The 20,670-nt window shown below is 39.8% G+C and overlaps 2 protein-coding genes across 7 annotated transcripts in view; one reads left to right on the top strand and one right to left on the bottom strand.

Annotated features, from left to right (window-relative positions):
• The window catches only part of NLN (neurolysin), a 38,387-nt gene extending 27,296 nt beyond the window's left edge, over nucleotides 1-11,091 (bottom strand). For 2 of the 4 annotated variants that reach the window (XM_054053908.1, XM_054053913.1), the window contains exons 1-2: nucleotides 10,961-11,051; nucleotides 2,770-2,895 (exon numbers count right to left, since the gene is read on the bottom strand). Coding sequence is in view for 1 of the 4 variants with exons in the window: in XM_054053907.1 (XP_053909882.1) it covers nucleotides 10,961-10,986 (26 nt within the window). In the remaining 3 variants the exon portion in view is untranslated. Of the gene's footprint in view, nucleotides 1-2,769; nucleotides 2,896-10,960 lie in introns of all 4 variants that reach the window. The other 2 variants (XM_054053907.1, XM_054053912.1) reach the window with 2 other exon arrangements.
• Nucleotides 11,092-11,151: 60 nt separating this feature from the next.
• The window catches only part of SGTB (small glutamine rich tetratricopeptide repeat co-chaperone beta), a 49,546-nt gene continuing 40,027 nt past the window's right edge, over nucleotides 11,152-20,670 (top strand). For 2 of the 3 annotated variants that reach the window (XM_054054053.1, XM_054054051.1), the window contains exons 1-4: nucleotides 11,152-11,275; nucleotides 12,574-12,700; nucleotides 17,023-17,126; nucleotides 17,903-17,972. In XM_054054053.1, the coding sequence (XP_053910028.1) occupies nucleotides 12,601-12,700; nucleotides 17,023-17,126; nucleotides 17,903-17,972 (274 nt within the window). In that variant the 5' untranslated portion in view covers nucleotides 11,152-11,275; nucleotides 12,574-12,600. Of the gene's footprint in view, nucleotides 11,276-11,343; nucleotides 11,574-12,573; nucleotides 12,701-17,022; nucleotides 17,127-17,902; nucleotides 17,973-20,670 lie in introns of those variants that run through there. The other variant, XM_054054052.1, reaches the window with a different exon arrangement.

The following is a 20,670-nucleotide window of genomic DNA, read 5'->3' as shown; positions in this document are numbered from 1 at the left end:
ATAAATAAATAAATTCTCCAAACTCCATGTAGCATACAGCAATAAAATTAATCATCTACTAACTTTAATCTTATTTTTTCAAATAATGAACAAAGAAGCAATGCCAAAACTAAAGAATGGATACACAAAGAAACAAGACAGAAGAGTATAACTAAAATAGCACAACTGTTTCAAAAATGTTCTGCAACTACACTTGCCATGTTATTAGAGAGAAAATGTTACAGTAAGTCATATCACTGAGGGAAATCAACTTCCCAAATATAAACTGGAATATAAATTCAAAATGGCAGGAACTAGATTCAAGAGCAAAACAACTATCTTCAAATAGCAACTGAACAAAGAAGATGCAATTGTTATTTTAGGCTTGCTTTTGGAAAATGGCAGCACATTACAGAAGCCAACCACTGCTTGGATTAAGCAATCAGAAGTCTATTCAGTTTAAATAAGACAGAGGGATAAACAAACGTGGGTCTGTAAATAATGTTATGCATGTACTGCAATAACCCCATGTGGCCATGGGTAGGCTGCTGCTAATGCCTGCTGACCAGCTCAAACTGCTTCAGATATTATACAAATTTTCTGCAGTGTGGTATAGAATGGTAGACAAATCTAAACAAGCCTGGCTTAAGGATAAGATTCACATCCAGCAGCAGTATTGCCTTTAGGTATTCCTACTTGTTCCCCCCTGTGCTGCTCATTTCTGTCCTAGTACATCACCCCATCAATGACACCAGCATAGCTGTCGGCAGGGTAACACTCCAAAGAGTCAGCAGTGCGTACAGGTTAAAAATGAAGTGGACCAAATAAATGCAGAGGAAAAGGTTTTTCAGTTTATCAATGTTATCATCTATTTCACGTGACTTCAAAACAATCGGGCTGCCCTATACAAAAGATCAAAAGCGTCAATAGCCACCTAAGCTGACACTACTGCTAGAAACACACATGAAATGAATTGATGTAGTTCAGCAAAAAAAGTCTGAAGATTATTTCTGTCATTAAGCATACCATTTAAGTCCCCCAAAGTGAAAAGAGCTATTGATGCCAAGAGGCAATTCTGACATAAGAACAAATCAACACAAATTTGTCAGGAATACATGTAAGCTAGAATTTTAAGAGATGTTTCTAACTATTAGGACAGTCAGATTCTGAAACAGCTGCCCAACAAGCACTAGGAAGTCGAAAAACCTTTATTCATAACATGGAGCTTGACCATCTTATAAAATGGCTTATATGTCTTGGTTACCTAAGGCAGCACAGGACTAGATTTGATCACCCCAATAGTCCCTTCCAATTCCGATGTTCCTCTGAGGTTCTTCAAAATTAGAGCACCTTTATTTACATTGCATTTTTACTATGAACATCTAACTGGCCCTTGTTGGCAACCTGCACTGGTCTTTTTCTTGGATCAGTCTTACGGCATCTAGTAACGTCACTGGAATGACAGACAGGGCAGACTAAAATATACTATGCATTTGTGCAGTGCTTCAGAAGTTCAGAAGGGAAGACATAGAAAGTTTGGTTTGGATGTTCAGCTACAATGACGAGTGTTACAGAAGCAGCTGTTTTCAGAAATTAAGTTATTAATCTGCCAATCCAATCCCAAAGGTAGTAAGAATGATAATTCCTACCAAGAGCAGTGTAAATTGAATAACAATTCAGAAGCTTAGTAGCTATTTCTAAAAGAGATTTTAAGAAGAAAGCAAAGCTTCTAAGCTACAGACTGCAATCATTGCTAATTCTTCTACAATGCCAGGTAATTTATTATACCAAAAAATCCACAATTTGAATACTTGCTGCTTCTGGAAAATATAAATTTTATTTGATTTTATTTTATAAAGGAGAAGGATCTTTATCTGTACAGCAATACAGTGGCCAACATAACCACTCCTAAGGAAAAAAAGCTGATTTATAACTTGTGTTAAGTATTTTAAACATATTAAGCATTTCTGTAAGTCTGATTTTGTTTAGAAACACTTTCTGTGATTTGAACGTGCCAAGTAACCCTTCGTTGGCACATTCCATTAACACCATTGAAATAAACCAAGAAAGCCACAATCTGTGAAGCAGAAGCAGCTATGGTTTGTAACAGCTTTAGGAAGTACAAACACAAAAGCCTGCAAGCTTGTTCACAATATTCTCCCACTAGTGATAATCACTTTATAATATGGTCAAGATTTAAGCCTCTTGTCTCATTTAACTCTGGTCAAAGATGGATAGCTATAACTCTACCTAAAGACTTTTTAATGGTACTTGCAGATCTCAATTAATCTTCATCCAAAAAGTAGTAGTTACAATGACAAGTACCATGTTACAGAATGAAGTGTATTAATAAATATATTTCTGGGAAATATATATATATACACAGACCAGATTATTGAACTTGCTACTCGACCTGACAGTTCCATGTATTCATTCAAAAGTCAGCTTCATGTAGGATGGGAAGCCATACTCATTGCTGACAAAAGGTCTGGGATAACAGCTTCAGTGGTAAAGATCAGAAAGACAGAGAGAAGGATGTCAAACGCACATGCTTCAGTCACCTAGTTTTTGAATAATCCAACGGCAAACAAATACAAATAAGTTTTTCTTGATGTACCTGATGTATACTTAAGGGGAAATTCTTAAGGCTATAAATAAGAGCAGATTTGTAATGAACACAGCGAACTTTTTCAATCAGTAATTTACTGCAAATTTAAAATTAAGAACAACAGTAAAAACACTTTGATCTTTATCCTTTGAAACAGCAAATCTTGGTTAAACAACACTCACTAGTCTTACAGGCTGCAGGAGAACCTGTACTACATGCTGGAAGCTAGCAGTGTACTTCAGTCCATTCCATCAGGTACCCGCCACCAACATCCTCAGGGTCCCAGTGTTTTGACTCCACCTAGTGGCCTTGTTAAAAAACAAACAAACAAAAAAAATGGCCAAGTCCCGTTCAGGCAATATAAAAACTGACAGATTGCCTCAGGACACACAATTTAATACTTGAATACTATGCCATATGTTAGCATTTCCTTGAAAATAAGACTCAAATGCTACCAAACACATAAAGGATAGCAGACAGGCATGGTTTAAGCAAAGATTTTTAACAGACAAGCCTCCTATGGAATGGAATACTTTAAATGGAGAAGTTAAAAAGGGTTTCAGAAACAAACTACAATGAGCATTCAGCGCCATCTAACATAATGTAAGATACATTACATTGCAGTTGGTCTGTGTTCTCAGGATGGATTTTAAGACAGAAATTTAATAGGGTAAAATCTCTGTAACAGAGATCCATAATTCTAGCTTGAATTTTAAATATATCTCCATATTGTTTCACTTTTGACTCACCATTTCAGACAAGTGATTTTGTAGCAAAGAAAGGACAAAAATCAAGCAGAGGACTGTGCAAGCCAGGGCAAAACCAGAAGGTTGGAGAATGGGACATAGTCCAAGACACAATAAGAATAGTTAAATAGCTCAGTGCAGGGCAACATTATTTCAGTTGAGCCAAAGGAATGAAACTACGGTCTGACAATATAAGTAATAAATTCTTCCTACCAGACAAACACATTTGAAGTCCATGTTATACTTTGCTTCTCAGTCCTTTTATCTGTTCAGCTCTTTACAGTGAATACATGCTTCGAGTTCCTAGGCCATTTTCCTTAGAAAAGTGATTGTCTCTGTGTCATGACTGTGTCTGGCACAGACAAATCTCACCACAGGAGGAGGGCAGCATGCTTAGTAGCTCCTAATTTAAAGCTCCATATCTGTCATTAGAAACTGTTTACTTTCTTAGACTGCATTTGAAGGAATAGAAGAAAATTTAGCAACTTTTAACACTAAACTATTAATCTTGTCGAAAAAAAAGGATTCTCTCCAACTTCATTCCTAGTACACTTTACATTGATTATACTTCTATAGTAGATATACTTTTAGCCCTTCAGATCAATGTGAGCAAGTCAAAAAAACACAAGTTACACAAACATTCTAAAATCTTTATTGACATAGACGCTACCTTCAGTGCTGCTTTTATGACCTTACTATCTGGCAACAAATGTTCACTGTTTTCTCTGGCTGAATTAACATCAACATCAAAGTAATTGAAAAAGGCACTCTGTGACAGCTAACAAAACACACAGGTCTTAAATAGGAACACATACTTGTGCACAAAATGTTACAATTTACTTACATCCTCTCCCTTTACTCTCAGCCCTCCACACATCTTTAAGCAAAAGGAATTTGGAAACTGGCCTGACTGACTTTCATAAGAGCTGGTTTCCACACAATATCCTGGAGTGGAAAACACAGAAATGCCAGGGTGCTGTTTCTGCAGACTATCTAATCTCTAAAATTATGGTTCTCAAAAACAAACAAACCATCAAGCAAGCAAACCCAGACCCCAAAATTACTAGGACTGCTAAACTAGGCTTCAAACCTGTTCTGTGAACAGAATTCATTCTGTGTCACAGCAAACCTCCATCACAGCACAACTTGCCTGGAGAATCTTCAGAAGGAATCTGAGAGCCTTTCAATGCTCACATGCAGGCAGTAAGTGTGTAACTGGATGCAGCAGATGTTCATTAGGGTAATCTTACTGCTTGTTTCTACCACAAGGTGAAACATGGAAACACAGTGGAAAAATATTGCTTTTAAGGCCCTACAGCTCCCTCAGGTGCTGCTGCATAAGGATCTATCATACCAGCAATATGGACAGCAGGTAAAGTGCAGAGTATTTTGTGCAAATACCACACACTACTACTGCCAGGACAGTTCAGTACTTAAATGTCATCAGCTAATGCATGAAAATCAACTTGCTGACTCTGACTGACAAAAAAAAGCCATGCTGCAGGACAGAGAAAACTATTGAGGAAGGTTTTTAAACACGAAAGAGTTTGTTTTACGCCCACAGTTAATCAGTTCAGCCTGTACCATAGAATATCCTTTGATTTCCCATTGATCTTAAGTCTCATACAGTCAAAGCAATGACAGATCATCCCTAGTTAGCTGGAAACCTCTATGCCTTCCTGGCAAATGAATGAACCTAATCTCACTTATTTTGCACCATTTTAAGTCACCGCTATTCTTGAGAAGACAGTGCATTCTTGCATGCCATAATTGTTTCAATGCTTGCAAAATCCCGAACAGCACTCTGTGCTACAAGGTGGCTGCTCAACACCACAAATTAGGCAAGCAAAAGAAGCCCGCTTTCTGCTCTAGCTTTTGAGTGACTAGAGACTTAGTAATATTGAGTGCTTCCTAGTCTGGTTCTAGGCTACATGAAAGACTATTCCAGTAGAAGTATGGCCAAGAACTTTGCACATTTAACATTCCACAATAGAAATAAAATGTGTCTCTGTTGAAGACTGAACTCTTGTAGAGAAAGTACAATGAACACACATACATCCAACTGTATTTTGCTCAGAGACGTGTAATTCCCCCATCCTCACCTTACCTTCCCTAACATAAGATGTACAGTGAAAGTGAAGCCAAGACCTTTGAGATCGAGTACAACCATACCTGTCCACTACTAAACCATACTCCTGAGCACATAACCTACCAGTCTTTCAAATACCTCCAGGGATGGTGACTCACTTCCCTGGGCAGCCTGTTCCAGTGCCCGATAACTCTTTAATTGAAGAAATATTTCCTCATGTCTAATCTGCACCTCCCCAGGCACAACCCGAGGCCATTCCTTCTTAAGCTATCACCTACCACTTGGGAGAAGAGACCAGCATCCACTTTGCTAGAACCTCTTTTCAGATCATTGTAAACAGCGATAAGGTCTCCCCTCAGCCTTCTTTTCTCTAGGCTAAACAACCCCAGTTCCCTTGGCCACTCTTCTTAAGACTTGTTCTCCAGCCCCTTCACTAGCTTTGTTGCACTTCTCTGGACACGCTTCAGATCCTCAATGTCCTTCTTGTAATGAGGGGCCCAAAACTGAACATGGTATCTGAAGTACGGCCTCACCAGTGCCAAGTACAGGGTCACAATCACCGCCCTGGTCCTGGTGGCCACACTGTTTCTGATACAGGTCAAGATGCCACTGGTCTTCTTGGCCACCTCAGCACACTTCTGGCTCATGTTCAAGTTGGCTGTCAAACAACACCTCCAGGTCCTTCTCTATCAGGCAGTTTTCCAGCCTCTCTTCCCCAAGCCTGTAGCGCTGCATAGGGTTGTTGTGTCCCAAGTGCAGAACTCAGCACTTGGCCTTGTTAAACCTCATACTGTTGTTCTCAGTCCATTGATTCAGCCTGTTCAGATCTCCCTTGTAGAGCCTTCCTCCAATCAATTAGATCAACACTTCCACCCAGCCTAGTGTCACCCATAAACTTAGTAAGCGCACACTCAACCCCCTCATCCACACCAACAAAGACATTGAACAGAACTGGCCCCAAAACTGAGACCCAGGGAACATCACTTGTGACCTCCAACTGGACTCGCACATCTACTGGAATTCCTTTAAGAATTCACAAGTGACAGAGACCAGTTAAGATAATCTATTTGATTTCCAAAACTGCTGATCAAAAATCCTAAAAAAACTATACTGCTGTGAGATGAGAAGGGAGATCCTCTTATGGATAAATGGTTAAGCTAGGAAAGAAGCAGAAATGGCTGCTCATTTTCCTGAATGGAACCAGATGACTAGCGGAGCCCTGCAGGATTCAGCACCGGGTTCGGTACTCTACCTCATCTACAAAACGCTAGGATTAACGAAGTGACAAAATTTACTGATGATAACATACTGACGATAATGTAGTGTAGTACAAAGGAATGCCACAACAGTGAAAAAAGCTTAAAACCACTAACAAAAAGAATTTCAGTCTGAATAAATATGAAATAACACATTTATTTGCATACTCTGACTTTGCATACATAGTGATGAGCTGTGAAATAATCTAATCATTCTGGAGACACAACAGTTTAATGGAAACATCAGCCAAGAAGCAGCTGAAAAAAAGTGATAGTATTTAGTAGAGGTGGAACCGAGAACAAAACACGATTCATTATACTACTCTGTAATAATATGAAGCACATACACACTATTTGCAGTTCTGATCCTTCCAACAGTTATAAACTCTATTATCTTCTGGTTTTCCACCTGCCAAAACTTTCAGCTGCTCAATGAAGTCGCAATGAGCGAGTAATAACCAGCTGCCGTGAGGAATGGAATCCATTGAAAGAACAACCATCTAGACTGGAATTCTTCAGACTGGCCAAAAAAAAAAAAAAGGGGCACAAGAGGAAGTACTTAATCATAAAGGGGATGGAGAGAATGAACAGGGATCAATTTTTCCCCCATTGCCTCTAACATAGCTCCAGGATACATCAAACAGTTTTAGGAGGCAGTTCCATTACAAAAAGATATTACTGGACAAATTTTTGTACCAGAGCATGAGACAATTGCTTTTGTGCTACAAAGGCCTCAACTCCTAGACTGTTCTGAAAAGTTAGTACTCAATGTTCATCCTAATTTACCTGCTTTTTGAAGTACTTGATCCTGGCACAGAAAGCACAGACTTTCAAACTGACTCAAATCATTTAAAAGAAATCATTCAAAGCCAGGTGCTTCTTCCTTTTTTAGAGAGAATGATATAACAGGTATGTTCTCAAAAGACATAACTGCATTGCTTAGCATGGTCCAGCTGGTGTCTCATGGATTATATTCAGTCCAGAAAATGCTTCCAAGCACAAAATCTTTGTCTCAGTCAGTCCAGGGAACAATTTTGTTCTGCAAACTCTAACAGACCAATTGTTCTTCTGGAGCCTGCTGTGGTTAGAAAGATGGCAGCTGTTGCTTTTGACCACAGGAAAGATTTGCTGCTGCAGGGCACAGAATCACAGAATCACAAGGTTGGAAAGGACCCATTGGATCATCGAGTCCAACCATTCCTAACACTCCCTAAACCATGTCCCTAAGCACTTCATCCACCCGTTCCTTAAACACCTCCAGGGAAGGTGACTCGACCACCTCCCTGGGCAGCCTGTTCCAGTACCCAATGACTCTTACTGTGAAGAATTTTTTTCTGATATCCAACCTGACGGAGCTTCAGGCCATTCCCTCTTGTCCTGTCCTCTGTCACTTGGGAGAAGAGGCCAGCTCCCTCCTCTCCACAACCTCCTTTCAGGTAGTTGTAGAGAGTAATAAGGTTCCCCTCAGCCTCCTCTTCTCCAGGCTAAACAACCCCAGCTCTCTCAGCCGCTCCCTGTAAGACTTGTTATCCAGCCCCCTCACCAGCTTTGTTGCTCTTCTCTGGACACGCTCCAGAGCCTCAACATCCTTCTTGTGGTGAGGGGTCCAGAACTGAACACAGTATTCAAGGTGCGGTCTCACCAGTGCCGAGTACAGAGGGAGAATAACCTCCCTGGACCTGCTGGTGACCCCATTTCTGATACAAGCCAAGATGCCGTTGGCCTTCTTGGCCACCTGGGCACACTGCTGGCTCATGTTCAGTCGGCTGTCAACCAGCACCCCCAGGTCCTTTTCTTCCGTGCAGCTCTCCAGCCATTCTTCCCCCAGTCTGTAGCGCTGCATAGGGTTGTTGTGCCCCAAGTGCAGGACCCGGCATTTGGCCTTGTTAAACCTCATCCCATTGGTCTCGGCCCAGCAGTCCAGCCTGTTCAGATCCCTTTGCAGAGCCTCCCTACCTTCCAGCAGATGGACACTTCCTCCCAGCTTAGTGTCATCTGCAAACTTGCTGACGGTGCACTCAATGCCTTCATCCAGGTCATTGATAAAGACATTGAACAGAGCTGGACCCAGTACTGAGCCCTGAGGAACTCCACTTGTGACTGGCCTCCAGCTGGAGTTAACTCCATTGACCACCACTCTCTGGGCCCGGCCATCCAACCAGTTTTCAACCCAGGAGAGTGTACGCCTGTCCAGGCCAGAGGCTGACAGTTTCTGAAGCAGAATGCTGTGAGAAACTGTGTCAAAGGCTTTACTGAAGTCCAAGAAGACTACATCCACAGCCTTTCCCCCATCCAGTAGTCGAGTGATTTTGTCATAGAAGGCGATCAGGTTAGTTTGGCAAGATCTGCCTTTTGTAAACCCATGTTGACTGGGCCTGATCACCCGGTTCTCTTGCATGTGCTTCATGATAGCACAAAGGAGGTGAGCAGTCCAAAGAGCACAGGGGAAGTCAAAAATGTTCCAAGTGTCCTGCTTGGCCCTTATTATTGCTGAGGTGTGGAACCTGATAGTTTAATGAAAACATGTGCACACTATGGTGACAAGCATGGTATAAGAATGTGACCATAAAAGTTCTCCCGGTTTCTTTGCCTTCCTCCTGTCTCTTTCCCCCAGCCTCAGTTTCTTGCTAGTTTACTCCCTGATCAAGAGAGAAGCCAGTCTTCGGCGTTTCTTTCCAGTGATGGAAATCTAAAATTAAGTATTAAATATAAATTCTAGTCTTTTTAGTCTATGTACATGTATTTTTCTACTCAAAAAACTGATTTTGAAGATTTTTCAAAGAAACACTCCAGAATTCAAGAATCCTAGAAAATTATTTTAGGATCCTGAAATTATTTATGTCAATCTAGGTACTTTTATTCTTTCCCCCACCCCCTTTTCTAGGACTATCCTCAAAAAGTAAACAGACTACTACACTTAATTAATCTACATCTTAAATGCATGGCAAAAAGGCAGGCTAACTAAATATTAATCCTTGAATCTTTTGGATTCCAGTAGAAGTATTTAATTGGAAACAGCTTCCCTTTCAAAAGTTGCCTATTTTAACCAAAAGAATCCAGCCCTCAATCTTGTTTTATTTAATGTAAGACATAATACTTGGAACTTTGTAAAACTGTCATTCTCATGTTAATATGCCCTTAGGAGAAAGGGAAGCTGAGAACCTTTGCTATTCAATACTTCCATGACCAATGCTTAACTTCTGAAAGTTAGAGGTCACTGTCAGACACTCAAGATCATTCTCTTTTGTGAAACAAATATAATATTTGGGCACACTCAAATGACAACTGGGAAAAACAATTTTCACAATTACAGTGCAGTGACCACTCCCTGCTGTACTTACAAAGTGATGAACAACAAAATGAATACCTAATACTTAAATGCTATTTAAGAAGGAAGTATCTTTAGCTTCCAACTCCAAATTGCTAACAAAGGCAGAGCTTTTAATTTTTTCTGAACTAAAACGTTCCCTTCCTCCCCTCCTCTCGTTTTCACGAGAATAAAAGATCCTGGATCTTATTTTCTAGCTGCTGGTATCCCACAATCCCAATCCGAGCTGAACAAAGGCGGTGAAATAGGACAAAACCGGTATGTTTTATGCAGTTAGCACACACTTGTCATTTCTCAAGAGCCCACAAGAGGTAACCATCTTCTTTTCACACTCACATTCAGCCCCATTCTCATCAGCACAGCGCAATTGCAATGATACTATTCCCAGGTTTCCTATTATATCTGGTCCTTTGCTTCTATTCTTCTGCCTTCTCCACTTCTCCAGTGATGCTCGCTTGCTCAGTGCACATAGAACTGCCCGCAATCCTTCCTCCACACCGATTTTTTTGGGTCCATTCCGGACCAGAACGTGTCACATTGGAACCACGCGGCTCGCACTGGTCATAGAATCACAGAACAGTTTGTGTTGGAAGGGACCTTAAAGACCATCTCGTTCCAACCCCCGTGGGGTTACATGAGCGCAATACGAGAAGAGATCCTGTTTCTCACCCACATCCAAAGATTTCCTAGGATTGCTACAGAAGTCACCGGGAAAATGGTCACAGGGGAAAATAACTAAACCCCTCATTTCACGAGCTCCCACGACACATTCGCCCCCGCCTCGCCCCTCGCGGAGCAGCTACACACCTCCCCGTGATGCCGCTAAAGGCACGGTCCCCGCCCGCCTTGCCGAGGGCACTCAATTGCCCCCTCCCGCGCTGCCCTACCCCCCCACCCCGGGAGCCGCCGAGGGGGGCAGCTCAGGGTTCACCCCCACACACCCCCCACCCCTACCTGCGAGCGGCGAACCGGGCGAGCATGAGGGAGGCGCTGCCGGGGCCGCCGCTACCCGCGCCCCGCGCTGCACCCCCGCCCCGGCCCCGCCCCTCCCCGCGACACCGAGCGCCTCAGCGCGCGCACGCGCCTCCCCTCACCCCTCCTGCTGTCGCGCGCCTCCCCCGCCCCTCCCGCGCTCGCGCGGCTTCTGGCCCTTCCCGCGCTCGCGCGCTGCCTCCTCCTCCTCGCCCCCGCCCCCCTCCTCCCCCCGGCCCGCCTGTCCCCTCTGAGGCGGCGGCGCTGACAGGGACGGAGGTGCTGCTTCTCGCAACGGTAAGGGCGATGCTCCCCCGGTTCTAGCGCCGAGACGAGGCGACGTCCCGGTCACGAGGGTGGGCCTGTCGACTGGGAGAAGGGTCTTGGGCATCGTCCGACCCTGCTTGTGAGGCTACTGCCTCTCCCCCTGCGTTTGTCCGAGGAGAAAATCGGCCTGCGAGAATCAGCCCGGGTCTCGCCGTTCCTTTAACGCTCCTTTTTCATGCAATCATAGAATGGTTTGGGTTATAAAGGACCTTAAAGATCATCCGGTTCCCCTTGTGACTGGGTGAGGTCGCTCCTGTGAGAATTGATTGTAAGTTTTGCTGCAGCCGGTTTTTGTGTTTAATTATCTTGTCATCTACATCTCTGTTCTATCAATAAATAATATGCAGACAATCTCCAGACATGGATAAATAACCTGAAAGAATCAACGTTGTCTTAAAGTTGCAAGAATTTATTGATATGCTTAATTGTCTTGTAAGATGTAGTTGTCTTAGGTCAGGACATAACCTTAAGGGAGTCTCCAGACATGGATAACCACAAAAACCAAACATTCTTTGAGGACTTATACAGTTCTTTGTCTAAAACGATTCTATACTACTGCTTTTAGAAGGGATGCCTTTTTTGGATGGGCATCCAATTCAACGCTTAATTGTAAAATAAAAATATTATTGTCTTTACTTCGAGGACTTTGTCCTTTTCAGTATTTTGCCAGTGAATGAGTGTTTCTCAGATGCCTTTTTGGATCTAAATGGTCTAGGGAAAAATAAGTCAGAAAGTTGGAGCTTAGATTTTTCCCTGGAGTTATGTAACTCCCAGCTGATGCAGAATATGAATCAGACTGAGGCAGTAGTGTCACTGATGGCAAGTGTGCACTTGAGGTCATGGTGTTCCATTTTTTTGTCCAAAGTGAGTACAAACGGTTCAGCAGAACGACGTTGGAGGGCAGAATGCCTTCTGTGAGATTGTGCTTTCCATGACTGTATTTATTGATGTGGCTGTTAAATTGATTTTGAATGAAGCATATGCTTCTATTCCCAAGGAGAAATGAAATGTATACTATACAGAAAATTAAAATGAATTGATAGATTCTTTTAGCCTCGGTGAGCTGCCGCACAGGAATGAATCTGTGGAAATCTATGCTCTTTTGCTCACAGTTAGACCAAGTGATTGCAGGCTTATTTCAAGGCATCACTTTATTGGGCTTTCTGGTGAAAGCTAAGTTTTTGTGTTTCGTGCATACTTCCTACTGAGGTCAGTGAGAGTTTGGAATACTTAATTTTTCTGAAATAAGAGATGCTGTTCTTTTTAAGACATAGGAGAAACTCATCAATTTCAAAATGTCATCGGTCAAGCGCTTGGTTTATGCAGTCATCCATTTCTTGAGAGAGCAGAGTCAGATGGATACTTTCACTCCAGATGAACAAGAAAGCTTGGAAGGTGAGTTGCTAATATATTTATGTATAATACCCATGTGTTAAATTGCTTCACATATGTTATCGCAGAAAGTAACTGGAGTGACCTAACTGAAACTGCCGCCAAATATGATCTGTGAATAAGGTTGTGATCGGAGTTATTTCTGACATGCTGAATTTCAAAACATCTCTCTTTTTAAAAATTCTCTAAAGCTACAAGATGTGTACTACCTTAATTTTGTGCAGCGGATACTTCGAATCACATCAACTTAAGACTACGGTAATAATTTGTGTATGCATCCCATAACTTTTTGCCTGTTGATTCTTTTTCTCTTTAGTTTTATGTTTGGCTTCTTTCTGCATCTTGTAACTGATAGCAGCCATGCTGGCCATGAAGGAAGTAAAGCAATAATCATATATTTAGTTTGGTATATGGAAAGAACTCCTCTTTTGCACCTGGGAGAATTCAGTCTACTTTATGAGGAAAGGCTCTCTTTTGCACTTGAATGGTCATTCCAAAAAAGCACATGGCAGTGAATATTTTCAGTATAGTATAGTTTTTGTTACACAGCCAAGTCCATCTATCTGTAGATGTGCTATAGAAAGATAGGGTTTTGTGTGTACTCCTCTGTTGGCAGACATTCATTAAGTCTTTGTAACTTCGTAGTGTCTGATCTTTCTCCTTCATTTCTCTCTTATTCCTTTTGCCTCGTTCCTGGAGACTTAATGCCAGATGGTATCACAATGTGGAATTAGGCAAGAGAAGAACAAGAAATCCTAATTCTGAAATGAGCTTTTCATAGTATCTATTTAACATACCTTTGCACTGTTTCCAGCAGTCTTTGTTTGTGCGACTCAAGCAGACGAGGAGTTTAGAAGTAAGAGGGGGAAGAGCTGATAAACATTGGGTTATGGCAGAATTTACCTGATAATGTCTCATCAGGCAGCCTTAGCCAATGCCTGTATGAAGGAATCAACTATTTTAAGGTTCAATTTTCGGAACAAAAAATATTACAAAACCTTAGTCGTGCTTAAATGCTGATGTAAAATTTACAATTTTAATACAGATATGAAATCCTAATTTTAGAGTTGTACCCTGCCAAAAGCATGCTACCATATGCCATGTATCAGAGGGTAGGAGGCGGGCATTCTGAATTATTGACTCATTTTAGTTGTGCAGAATATCTTCAGTGCATGTGGAGTAGCAATATCCCAAGTCCTATCCATTGAAGTGTTTAATATTAGTTGGAGATACCAGGAATGAAAAAATTTGACTGACATTTTTCATTGGTACCTTATGTACCTGCTTGGTGTCTATGAAAAGATAAAACACTGTATGATTAAGTGTCTGTGCCAAGAAGTAATTTAAACAGTTTCCATTCCCCACAAAACAACAAAAAGAGCTAGAATATTAGAAATCAAATAGTAACTTTATCAAAACAGAAGCCTAGCATATATTCAAATTCCATTTATATTGATAACTTACATTCTGCATGTTTGTATTATGTAGCAATCTCAGTGTCATTAGAAATTTCCTCTGGCCATTTTTTATATTTGCATGATGAATAAAAATGCCTTAATTTGAGAAAGTGGAGTAGTGGGAAGGTAGACTGTGGCTCCTATTTCTGTGGGATTTCAGCAGAAACTCTGCAATGTGCATACAGCTGTGATTATTTTTTATGTACATCTAAGACCAATGTATGGCAATGAATTTCTCTAAGGCAGTGTTTCCAAAACAGTGGAGTGCACCTCTTAAGGCGAGGGATGCATGTAATGCTTGAGATAGGAAAGGTCATGTGTAAGATGAAACAAGATGACACAGACTACTAAAAGGGCCGAGGCTGGCCAGTTAATAATCGTTATTTAGTGATTGATAGCCTGCATGTCTGTGGTGATACCTGTATATTGTTTGCAGCTTGTGCTTGGACAGCAAAAAATCCTGGAGCTGTGTCGTACTGGGGACACTGAGCTGGACTCCAGCATAGCCCAAGTGCTCCTGTTGCCAAGTAGAAGGTGTTTGTGTGAGCCTCAGCTATTCAGCAGGGAAGTAGATCTCTGTATTGGTTTGCAAGGTGGTCAGTGCAAGTTTCGGCAACTGCCTAGGCCTCTGAAAGTGTATGTGATGAGGGAGATAATAGGGAGAACAGTTCACTTTTGCTTTTGAAATTAGATATGGGGAAAGTCTTAGAGCTTGTGGCAATTGACAGTGCCTCGCTTTAATAATGGGATAGTGAGATGCTGGCAGTCCAGTCTCTTGAGATGCTTTTCAGACATAACGATATTTTCACTCCTTTGACTTTACTGAGGTCAGGTTTTTTTTTGAAAAGTTTCTGCTTTGGCTCTGTTTAGTTTTACAGAGGTTTCTGTTGTTGATTTGCATGTTAACCAGTGGTTAACCTATGGATTCATCCCATAAGAGTTCCTAATTTTGTTATACCTGTGACAGATAGATTAGAAAGATGATAAATTCCATTTTCTGAGGTAAAGGAGAGATGTGGAAATTTGCTTTAGCAACTGACTATTTAATGGAAATGCTTACTAGCAATGATACTCTTCTCAGGGTTATTTTGTTTAAGCATAGTTTGCACTGCTGCACTTTGCAAAATCTTCATGTGTGATAGAGAGTTGGTGTCACAAACTTAATGCCTTAAAAAAGGTAAGGGATGGGGTTGTTTTTTAAATTTATACAAAATTACAGATGAGTTATTTTGTGTAAATTGAATTCAGAAGAGTAATTCGGGAAAGTGAATGCCTTTAGGTGAAAATAAATTTGAGGGGAAAATTGCTAAGTATGCTACGGCAAGAGGCTTCCTATTAAGTCATATAAGGAAAAATAACAGATATAATTCCACCAATTTTATGATACACCTGGTAATAAGGCATATATAAAGTATGAATAGTATCAGTATATCATTCAGAATTCAGCATAGTCAGTGGTTACTTTACAAGAATTAAGTTTTCCTGCATAGCGGGGATCAAAGGAATTTAACCCAAATCCTTCAGCACTTTTACTGAGTAATTCAGAACCTGGCAGATTGATGGATTTTTAACATTTATAGGTTATAGGAGCAAGTTGTATGCATGTTTAGCAATGTCTTCAGTTGTTATATGTTACCAACATTGATTTTGTATCACACTTGACTTTTTCTGAATAATTTCTATTGTACGTTACCAGATTGTTTTGAAAAAATCTTCCCTAACTGGCCTTACTGTAGTTAACTCTCAGTGATTTTACTTCTCTGATTCTGAGTAAGTGTTCTATAATGCAAATAAGAATTCAAATTATATTTATTATATTAACATTGGACTGAAATTCAATTTAAATTCTAAGATTCAGTTTTTACTGATACTTAATTTGAATTGAGCTGTTCCTGGTAGTAGATACTCTATGGTTCAAGTTTAAAGTGTCATTTTTCTGTCAAAACTTGACTTCATGAACTCTCTTCTTTGTTCCTCCCTGGTTTTCAGTCTAAAACACTTAGATTAGATACCTTAATAAAACCATTCTATTAAGATCCTCAAGATGACAGGGAAAATGTTATAGTTTGAGATATTATAATTAACAGAATACATATATGTATATACATACAGAATTGTATATAATCACTGCCATTGATCTGTTGCCTAATGTGATCTTTTGCCTAGAATGTAAGCATTTTCAAAACTTCATCTAGGTATTTAGCTCTACTTTATTTTTAGAACTGCTTATTTTGAATGTATTTTCATTATTGTGGGTTTAGGAGGGCCATTTAATCCTTACAGAACACAACATGTGAAAGGATACTGCAGTTACATATTTTTATAGGATAAAAGCTTGTGATTAATAAAACATTTTATTAATAAATAGTCTTCAAATGAATATATGTTGTTCAAAAAATATAAGAGTGATGAGTATCTTTCATTTATTCTTCACAGTAAAGATGAGCCATTTTCTTCCAGCTGTTATGCCACACAAATGTACAGCAGCTGTGGTGTTTTGAAGTGGGATGCGTGACACGCGTAGTTGTATTATGAATTGTGGTGCTTTTTTTAAATCCTCATGTTCTTATGGTTTTGGGTGTTCTTTTTTTAAAGACATTAAATAATTGACAGGATTGAAATGAAAGTTTTAAATTTGTATATGAAAAATGGCCAAACTGTGTATGGATTCTGTGTAGTTTATACTATTCTTCAGCAAGTCAGTTCTGTAGTGATGGGGTTGCCTCTTTATCTTATGATATGTTCTAAAGAGCCGCTTTTACTAGCTGAATAAGGAAGTGAATCACAACTTTATAAATAGGTTAGTGAAGTTACAGTTTTATTGAGAAACAGGTAACTTTATATATTTATTTCTTTTTTTCTTGTAAGTTGCAATTCAGTGTCTGGAGACTGTGTTTAAGATTAACTTGGAAGATACTCATCTTGCACCTCCGCAGCATTTAATAGAAATGTTCACAGATTCTTTTCACAAGGTAAGAATTTAATTTAGATTCTAGAGTTACTTTGCCAAGATGTGCTAAGATATCATATTTTTTACAAAACCTTAAAGTGCTGTATACGTCAAAATGATGTGGAAACTTACGGAAAATACAAAAAAAGTTAAATTTCCATAATTTAACTAGCAGAATGAGATTCTTTTGGGGCAGTGGGAGGAATTAATTTCAGCTAGACAAGGAAAATTCCATATAGAAAATTACTAAACAGTGGATGTTGCATTCTCACTTGAAGGACTTTGTCCTTCAGTTAAGCATTTTGCAATTCCCAGAGATAGATGTCTGCAAAGTGCTTGAGGTCATTCGTACTTTGCTGATGCTTCCGACTCTGTTCTGAAAATAATGTATTTATTTAGTTTTAAAAACACCTCTGTGAACGCTAACCTTAAAATGGGAACTTCAAAAATGTGTGCTAATAATACATGTTACCTGAGATCCCAATTGCAGGCAGCACAAGCATCACCAGGAAGGGAAATGGAAGAGTCAGGAGTAAGAAAACCAAAAGTGTAGAGACAAATCGGTTCTTTTCCCTTTGTCATCCTTAAAATGTGTGGTGAACCATAAGGTTTTTTTAGTAGTAGGAAGTAAGCTGTATGTCTCTTCTAGGGCTGTTTTAGTAGTGTTTAGTTCTTGCATACTTCCTGTGCACTACAGAAAGTCTGGTTGCTTGTTGATACGATGCTGCCCAGGATGCAAGAAGTTTTTAATAAAATCGGAGCTTGTATTTTAATGAAAAAAATCTTGTTTACATACAGAATGACATGCTGCCTCTCACGGATTCCTTGCCAGAGGATGTTGAAAAGGCTGACCAACTGAAGGATGAAGGTTTGTAATAAATACAGGAATAAACATCTTATGCTTTTATTAAACTTTTTAAGTTATGAATAGTGATACTATAGCAGACGGGCAACACACGCCCCACACAAAACCTTAAGCTTATATTCTCTGATGATTGTTATGTTGTATGAGGGCTGAGTGATTTCCTCCATCTGGGGTTTAAGAAAATATAGGCTATTTTCTCCCTTGCTCAGGAGGTTGCTTAAAAACTAAGGATAATATGTGAAGTACTGGGTAGCATTCCTGAATAGCAGAAGCTTTAAGCAATGAACAGTTATTACTTGGTTATTATAGATTTCTGTTTGTCTACAGAATTGCTGTACTCTGTTTTGGAATTGTGTGATATCAAGTATTGATATCACAATATCAACATGTTGATATTGTGATATCAAGTATTATGTGTGATAATACTTGATTATCACACACAATAGTGTGATATCAAGTATTATGTGTGATATCAAGTATTATGTGTTAGCTGAATATTAAAACATTGATAAAAGGCTGACTCAGCTGAAGCAAAGGGAAAAAAATCTTCTGAACTTACTAGAGTTAGTATTTCACATGTGTGAAATAATTTGTGTTCTCTATAAAAATTGTAAAGAGCCAGTTATTTATTTACTGTTTGATAGATGGTATTGCTGTTATGTGAGGAAAAGCATCTGTACCATAGAATTCTTCACTAATGCTGCCCAAGAAGGAATCTGTTTCATTTCCCCCGAAGAGAAAGGAGAGTGAAGACATGTAGCACTAATGACTGATAAAAATTCTTATGAGGTGGATTGATGCTGTATAAATCACATTTTTCATGACCTGTTGGATTTTCAGATATTTGAATTTTATAGAAAAAATAAGCAAATTTATAATTGCATGGCAGATGTAATCCTTTCAGAAATTTCAAGATAATGATATGAAAGAAGTTCTGCTGGTTTTGAGGATGAGTTCCATGTCTGTCCTGTCTTAAAAATGGTCATCTGTAGTTATGAATGCAGTCCATTAGTGTCTCTGAAATAAGTTTTCTTGATTATTGAAGTTGCTCATTAACTCTTCTAATTCTGAGGATGAGAGCTCAAACAAGGTTAGGTCACAAGTTAAAGTTGCTTTTTAAGTTGCAATATACCTGCTGTTGTGCTGGCTTTTCAGTTTGCTGTCTGTTACTGACAGCTCATGGGAAGTGAAGAATAACTGTAGCTTTCCACATGTTTGTTGGACTGTGGGGATACTCAGCACTTTCCAGGTGTGGATGTTATAGCAGTGTATGTTTTAAATCTCTGAATTCTGTCTTGCTATCTGTCAGCCCACAGAGGTTTGCGAAATAGGCTGAGGAAATGAAATTAATGTGTGCTTTGTATTAGTCATTGTGTGGTGTTACTAAAGCAATTCCATGTCTCCACTGGAAAATGAAAAGGGCCTAAAGTTTGACAAAAAGCCATTTAATGTGTCAGCTATCAGGGGCTTAGTAAGCAGTTTTCAACTGCTTGAAATGCCTGTGGTTAATTTCCCATAATAAAATTAAGACTTCCTGTTCTGTCTTTTAATGCTGCTCTGTCATATTAATCCTACTTGTTGTCAAACAAGCATTATCTAGCACCAACTATCGTGCTTTTCAGTTATGAATGTTTTTCTGTCTTGAGTTAGGGAGGTATGTTAGATAACGTAGGGAAGTCCATTTGACCCACATCTTCTACAATACTGTAGTTCTTTAATTTCCTTCTTTCTATATGTATGTTCTTACCAACTGAATAAATTCCCTCGCCCTTCTGCACATTCTCTGCTCTCAAACCAGCCCTAGTACCTGTACAAATCGGCTAATGAATGGCAAAACAAAATTGGATAGTTGAGTTGTCCTTCTTAGTTGTTATAAAACCAGAAAGTAACATACTCTCCAGACTAGTAAATGCTTGAATTTATTTGCCTACCCTTGTATATGACTTGAGACTTTGGTTTATTGTAAGCTGTATATGAAGATGGGTTATGTACAGGTTTGTATAGTGTAACAGTGGCTTGATCCTAAAAAGATCTGGGTATTACCACAGCGTAAATTATAACAAGGGGTAGTATTTTCATTATCTCTGTTCCTGTGTTTTCATTACAGGACACACATTCAAAAGTATAACCACTGCTGTGGAGTTTTGTGTTAAGAATTTTTGTCTGGCATTAAAATAAAATATTGCAGTTGCTTTTCCTTTTGTCCTGAATTGCTTAATCTCAGCAGAAATAGTATGTCTAGCTGTTTTTCTTTTCTCTTTTAGCCAATTTTGACTTGGGAAGAGAGAGAGCACAAGGAAAGTACCCACTGATACTAACTCTGACTTAGCCCTGTACCCTAGATCGTGTTTAGTCCAGAGCATCAGACAGGGAAGGGAAGAGATTGATGTGGCTGAGTCGAGACCTGCTGATTAAACTAAAGAAGAAGAGGGAACTACACAGTCAGTGCAAGCAGGGACAGGGAACCTGCCCGGTTGTGTAGGGATGAGGTGAGGAAGGCCAAGGTGCAGCTGGTGCTGAACTTGACAAGGGAAGTAAAGACTAAAAAGAAGGACTTCTACAGGTACATCAATCAAAAGAGGAAGGTCAGAGAGAACGTACCCCCACTGATGGTTGGAAATGGTGATCTCGTATCAACAGATGAAGAGAAGGCTGAGGTACTTAACAAATTTTTGCCTCATCACCGATAACCACTCTCCTC

The sequence above is a fragment of the Cuculus canorus genome, chromosome Z (genome assembly GCF_017976375.1).
Source record: "Cuculus canorus isolate bCucCan1 chromosome Z, bCucCan1.pri, whole genome shotgun sequence".
NCBI lineage: Eukaryota > Metazoa > Chordata > Aves > Cuculiformes > Cuculidae > Cuculus > Cuculus canorus.
This window is presented reverse-complemented; position numbering and strand designations above follow the sequence as displayed.